General features: G+C 39.4%; 1 protein-coding gene across 7 annotated transcripts in view; it reads right to left on the reverse strand.

The window, feature by feature from the left end:
• The window catches only part of LOC117182216, a 153,621-nt gene that overhangs the window by 58,474 nt on the left and 88,101 nt on the right, over positions 1-7,046 (reverse strand). For all 7 annotated transcript variants that reach the window (XM_033375294.1, XM_033375293.1, XM_033375297.1 and 4 more), the window contains exon 3: positions 5,740-6,680. In XM_033375294.1, the coding sequence (XP_033231185.1) occupies positions 5,740-6,680 (941 nt within the window). The remainder of the gene's footprint in view (positions 1-5,739; positions 6,681-7,046) is intronic.

The following is a 7,046-nucleotide window of genomic DNA, read 5'->3' on the forward strand; positions in this document are numbered from 1 at the left end:
TAAAGACGATTAGTTTAACAGAATATTCCCAGTACAATCGTTGCAATTCCCTTATAAGGTCTCTATACCTCTTTTCCATTTCATTCTCCTTGACCATGATGTTTTTGTCAGCTGGTGTCGAAAATTCGATAACGAACATGGTTCGTTTCTCGAAGTCAAGAAGAAACATGTCAGGCCTCGAGTGCGCAACAGAAACAATTGTCGAGAATATAAAGTTCCAGTATATGCGGCACTTCCCATTCTCGACAATTGACTCGATTTCCCTAAGAGCATTCAGAGGAGCAATATTAAAGTTAATGCCGTAAGAGTGACAGATATGGTAATAAAGCAGTCTTAGTGCCGCATTGTGCCTTTGGATGTAGGTCGTTCCCGCATGAGTTCGACAACTAGATAGTATGTGAGCTAAATGCTCGGGATGTGCATGGCACGCCCTGCAGCTATGTTCGGGAATGTCTTGGCTCAAAATGTGGCGACGGTGTGTTAAGGTGGAAATGACACCGTCTTGGCATGCCAGAATGAAACCCTCCGTACCAGGCTGCAATCCGGGTGATTTAAGGAAAGCAAAAGTTAGCTCACACGACATTGATTGATTCTCCCCATTTCTGTGGAAGATGCCGTGCATACTCTTATCGAGGAGATGTTCACGAAAGTTTTTCTAGAGCTTTCTTAATCCGAGCTCTCAGGAGTGAGTAATCGAAATAGATAAGATTTGATGCATTTCGCTGACCTCTAATACTGAAGTTAAGTCCGAGTGTTTCAGCAGCCTCCTACGCTACTTTGTACAGAAACGCTCCTTTGTCCATTTCTTCGAGCTTCCTGACCATTTTAAGAAGAGGGTCTCTTCCATTTGCGACTCCATGTGCTGTACCCAGATTAATCCTATTGTGAAGACATTCAAGATTCAATATTCCGCGGCCACCTTGACGGCGTGAGATGTACAGTCGCGGAACAGAAGACTTAAGATGCATGCTTTTTTTCATGTGCATAACCTTCTTTGTCCCGATATCAAGGGATTTGAGCTCGCTCTTCGTCGATGGAACTACTCCAAATGAATAGAGTCCTACCGGGACTGCAAGCATGTTCGTTGCAGGTACTTTGTTCCTCGCCGATAGTTCGGAAGACCAAATCTGCCAGATGAGACGTTTGAATTCAAATAAATCTTGGCGCATTTGTCTAACCCAAATTCCATTCCCATTTCCTTAGTATATCGTTCGACTATCCCTAGAGCTAGATGTAGTTGCTCTTTGTTTTTAGCATAGATCTTAAGATCGGCTATGTAAAATAAATGAGTGACCTTGTACTTTCGATCTGCAGGTTTGCCGCAGAAGCACCCGTCGGAATGGCGAAGTACAAAGCGGCATCAGTCTCTTTATGCACCTAACGATTTGCGGATGAACCTTCAAGCTTTCCAAAAGAGAGATGATAAGTCTACGGGAGGTCGAATCGAAAGCTTTCCGATCATCAATCCAGTCCATTGATAGGTCACGCTGGTACAATGCTGCAGTTTTGCAGACACATCTATGGATGAGCGGGTTCTCCCGACATCCCACTGTGCCTTTCTTTGAGCCTCGTTGTTCATACATTTCTTGCCACACAGGTTCAATTGCCCGAAAATTCCTATCATTTAGGATAGCTGTGAATATCTTATATAGTGCGTTCAGATAAGTGATTGGCCTGTAACCCTTCGGGTCAGCTAAATTGCCTATTTTTGGCAGGAGTATTGTGCGCCCTTCCACCAACCACTCCGGAATTGGCTCTTCCGACTTTAAATATGAGGTGAAAATACGGGCCAAATGCTGATGACTTGAAGGAAACTTCTTCCACCAGAAGGTTTTGATACAATCTGGTCCCGAATCGGAATAGTTCTACATCCCTCTTAATACTTTTTGCACCTCCTCGGTTGTCCTCTGGTTTGGGCGGGTGTTCGACAGTAACTGGAGGGCCTTGGAAGAGTCGAGATGGGTCAGAGAAACTGTTGATTTTCTTTGACTCAATTTTCCCTCCGCTCTAGAATTCTCTTAGCAACAGATAGTATCCGCATTCTCTCAACAATATACTGCCTGATGGTCAGCAGCTTTGACTTGTTAAGTGTGTGATAACGGGTCCGGAGTTCGCGCGCGAACTTTCGAAACTTGGCGGTAAATTTCCTGCCAGATGTAATGTAGTCAACAATACACTGAATGCGGGACGCGTACTGTCTTACCCAGCCTATCTTTATGGCAAATTGATGCATTCGTCTTTTGGTCTTATGATCAACCGTTGGTTTTGTTTTACGGTTCGCATCGGCCAAAGCTCTCGCTGCATTATACACACAAAAATTGATAGCCCAGAGGTCGGATTCTTCGGAAAAATGTCCACGAAGCTTGTCATCCATTTCAGCCAGATCTTTAGGCTTGAGAGAAACCTAGGTGTTGATGTTTCTCCGGGTCATAAAGCATCGCTCTTCCTTTATGGGATGCCTGCCGGCTTGTTCTAGTTGTGGTAAAGTAGGCGTTCCCCTTACATTGCCCGTTTTTTTGAGTAGTTCGGAATGGTTTCGCAGACGTTGATGCGAAAAGTGCGATAGCTGCGGGTGTTTCTCGCACCCCAGAGCATGCAGCCGTGCCATGTAACCCCGTTCAGGGGCTACGCTCGCATCGTAGCACTCTAGCAAGTCGTAATTCAGTCGCTTTGTCCACCTAAAGGTCCCGAGCTTCCGCCGATCCGTCGCATTGAATCCATCTTCATTGGCTCCCCCAGCTCTAGAGTGGTCGGCATTGCTGGCCGACCCATTGTCGGGAACCCTGTGCGTTCTGTTTTTTTTGAACCGCACTTACTACAACTATGTTTTGTGTTGTCATTCTTGTTCCCACAAGAAGCTAGGGAAAGGGGTTCTTAAATCCTTGTAGAGTCCTGCATGCAAGGATAAGGCTGCGTACTCTGAGAGGTCACTCGGTCTTCCAGAGTCACCGTTCTAGACACCTCACCCAGGTGCCAATCAGCTTTCGGCACGATTTTCACACCTCCGCTTGGGGGTTAATTCCTTCGGAACCACCCCTGGACAATCGTCCGCAACTACCTATTTATTTTTGTAACCATATTCTGCAGAAACCCTAGGTACAGGGACCCTCTATCCGCAACCCAAGGACGCGTTCTGTGGCCTTGACATAGGCTCTTCGGTTTAATTCTAGAGGAATCAAAACAGAACCAAATTATATATATGAAAGGTGGAGATGTATAAGGATCTCAAAAGGGAGCTGCAACGACTACACCCAAAATATTCGATTAAACTATTTGCCCTCGTGATCGGTACTCTCGGAGGAGTAAAGCTATCACTGGTATTTAACCTTAAAACCGTACCCGCGTGCCAAAAATATGTCAAAGCACTTGCGAAATAGATGCAGAAAGCTGTTATCATTGGAGCGCTTCGTGTCCTCAAGACACACTAGAGTTTCACCGGCCCGTTGTTGTGATTTCATCGTGCCCTGTGACCATCCATCTCACGGTCGTGAGACGTGACCATAGGTATTATTTACCGCGGGCTGGCTGGGAGTTGGTGTCATTTTTAGATGACGGTTGCTCTCAGTATTAATGCATTAATAATTAATTGAAATTATTAATATTAATAATTAATTGAAATTATTAATATTAATAATTAATTGAAATTATTAATATTAATAATTAATTGAAATTATTAATATTAATAATTCTATTATTTTATTATGTAAAAAAATGTCTAGCTATAACATTCGAAACCCACAGCAGCATAGTCCCAAGCAGGCAGATTACCAATCGGCCAGCCCAAATACCATTGCAGTTGTATGTGGTGGAGGGGAGATGATAACCCTACTTAGCGCGTCCCCGGGTGGCGGATAGGGGAATGCTCGCTGGAAACAGAGGATAGGGCTGAAATAAAATAGGCCATACGGACCAAACACACTTAGACGTCCAATCCAAGGCATGAACAACCGTGCCGAGGTCTGAGTGGCACCAGGAAGTGGTGTCTCTATGATGACAGGTCGCCTCCTAGAGTATGTAGACCTTACTCCCGCATGCGGGGCTCTGCGGGGGTGGACTTTTACTTCCCTAGCTACTCGTGGGAATACAATGCCGAAAATACAAGAAAACTAAACCGGAAAATTTGTGAGGAGTTGGAAGGTCCATTTGACGTAGCTGAGGAACCTGACGAGAGTCAAAAGTCGGAGGATAGAACAGACTTGGCCAAGGCGTCTAAATTCTTCAAGGAAGCATCCGATTGCACAACAGGTTTAATTTCTGTCATATATGACATGAAGAATTTCTGTGCGGGAAGGTGTAACATGGACTTACGAGTCAAGGAAGGAATTGAAAAGATGGAAGCGATAGCACGCAAACTTCGCAGAGCTATCTGCTCAGCTGAGTTTTGCGTTGACTACGTACCATACATTATTGAATACCTTGCTTCCAAAAAAGCAAAGGAAACTACCCGTAAGGCGTTGGAGAAGGCGAGGACAAACACAAGCAAAAACGGTACTCATTTGACCTCGATTTAAATTTCGACCCTCATGCCTTCCCCATGTTAATGCTCTACCCAAAATGTAGATCCAAAGAATTTAAATATCGTGAATAAAATCGACACATCTTTTCGTTCACAAATTTGTTTGTAACCATCTGAAAATGTTAACCAAAAATGCTGCACTGCATTCATTCTTAATGAATTCCTGCCTCGAATCAGACCATTTTCGGTTAAATTCGAACACTGTTGACCAACTCGCTGCCTTGCAAAGACGTACTGTTATTTCTTTTATTTTCTCTATGGAATAGAAGTAATTTTGCAAAAATTGTCAGCCATGTGCTCCACTGTAAGGATGCAGAATTTAAAATACTTTTATAGAAAAATACTTGCAAATCGGATAAAATTATAGGCTAAACACTGGTTTGTTAAGGGCCAAGCTACTTTTTTTTGCCCCATTATTTGCTACCTGTTCTACCTTGCTGGTTTTAAGAAAAACAATATGATCAAATAAAAATCCATTACAAATTTAAAAAATGAATTTGCAAAATAGTTTTAAATTGAAAATAATCAAGAATGTGAGATTAGGATAGAATTTTTCACAATTGCAGAATCACAATTTTAAGCGTTTATAACTAACAAACTTTAAACTGAGAGGATTAAGGATCGAATAATTTCAGATTTTGGAATTATAAAAATGATTTGGTTTTAAATTTAGATTGATTTAAAATAAATTCCTTAAAAATAGGATATTTTCAAATTGAAAACGTCTAAATTTAAACAATTTTTATTTAAAATATTCCAAAATGAATAATTTCAAAGCACTTAAATTTAAAAATTATTAATTTTGTAATAAATTTAACGTATAAAATTGTTTAACTGGGACGAAAAATTAAAAAAAAAAGATCAGTTGAGAATGCCGTTGAAACACTTTTAGCGTTTCTTTGTAGTTGTTCAGGCGCTCCATTCAAACCTTGAACTCAGCTAAATTCACTTAACAGCGCCTCAAAATAAACATGAATTCAATGTACAGTTATGGCGTACTATCAAAAAATTTTAAAAGGCGACTTTACCACTGCCAGGTATAAGAAAATAAGCCATATTCGCAAAATAATTTACTTAAGTTTTTCCTTAATCGCGGTAGTGTTACAATTTTACGAATGTACTTCAAGTAACAGTAATTCATATTTACTTATTAAGTTGTCATATTTAATTTATATTGAATTCAGCTTGAGTCAACAATATTCTAATTTTCAAGAAAAACATACCTTTTGTCACATAATGCAGTTTCATTAGAAAGCATCGTTTGAATGCAGTCTACAGATTTCGCTTGTTGTGGAAGTTCAAATGAGTGAATAGACCTTGAATGATAAATTGTACTATATATTTTCTGGTTATAAACGTTAGGGACGCTATTTCTCCGTAACTTGAATCCCATTCTACTACTCAAAGAGTTCAAAATAAAAAGTTCATTATTCTTCAGTTGACTTTCCCATTCAGCTTTCGCCTGCGAAATGTTCCACTCTTTACGTTTAACTACATTAGTCATTGGAGTTGGAACATACTCAGTATTTGCTTTTCTCAACTGAAGCTGAGCCAGAAGCATTGGACTAGGCGAATCCAAAACATATGAACCTCTTCTAATCAGCTTAGGCGTCTCTTCCCTTATTTCGCTGACTTTTGACGCCTCTTTGCAAGCATTAAATGGACTTAAATCTTTATCGAGCACGGGAATGATATCCAAAATTTTAGGCACTTGTGGTTTCTTTAATTGATCTTGACGTATTGATGTCTCTGTCGACTCATTTAGATAATGGTTCAAATCCGTACTAAAGCTAACTGTATCAGAACTAGTATTGTTTTCTATTTCTGTTTCATTCTGATCTGCGTTTTCTTCATCCGATATAGATCCCCAAGTTCCAATAAAAGTTCTATTGCATGAATCTTTTGCGTCCTTTGTATCTGTTTTTTCTGTAATTTCTATGTTTTCCATCTCGGCCGGATAATCTGTAGTAAATACTCGGTTAGGTGTTACATCTAAAGACTCACATTCAATTTCCGAATTGAACGAATCATCTACATTTGACATCACAATTTTTTCGTTCGGCTCTTTAACCTCTTTTGCTAAATGAATTTCTTTTAATTTTTCTCCTACTGCCCTTGCCAATTGCTTATAGTAGTGCATTTCTTCTCGTAATTCTTGAGTCATCTAGAATAGAAATTTCAAGTACAATGAGAACACTTCTTGAATATATATATATATATATATATATATATATATAGCACCTGACTGGAAACCAGAAGTTTTGTGGTTCGATTCCCAATGGAGTGAAGATAGAGTAGGATCTTTTTTTTCAAAAAATAATTTTAATTAAAAAAAAGGAATAATTTTAATAAATTTATTTTAAAAAATAGTAAATTATTATAAAAGAATTAATAAATTAATAAATTAAACCTGACAAAATTAATAATTATGCTTCTATTTATAATCCTTTAATCTTCAAATTTATATATTTGTAAAGAAACATAACAGTTTTTAATGGAAATAAAAATATATTACAAATTTCTGTAGGTT

Source organism: Belonocnema kinseyi, chromosome 10 (assembly GCF_010883055.1).
Source record: "Belonocnema kinseyi isolate 2016_QV_RU_SX_M_011 chromosome 10, B_treatae_v1, whole genome shotgun sequence".
In the NCBI taxonomy this organism is placed as follows: domain Eukaryota; kingdom Metazoa; phylum Arthropoda; class Insecta; order Hymenoptera; family Cynipidae; genus Belonocnema; species Belonocnema kinseyi.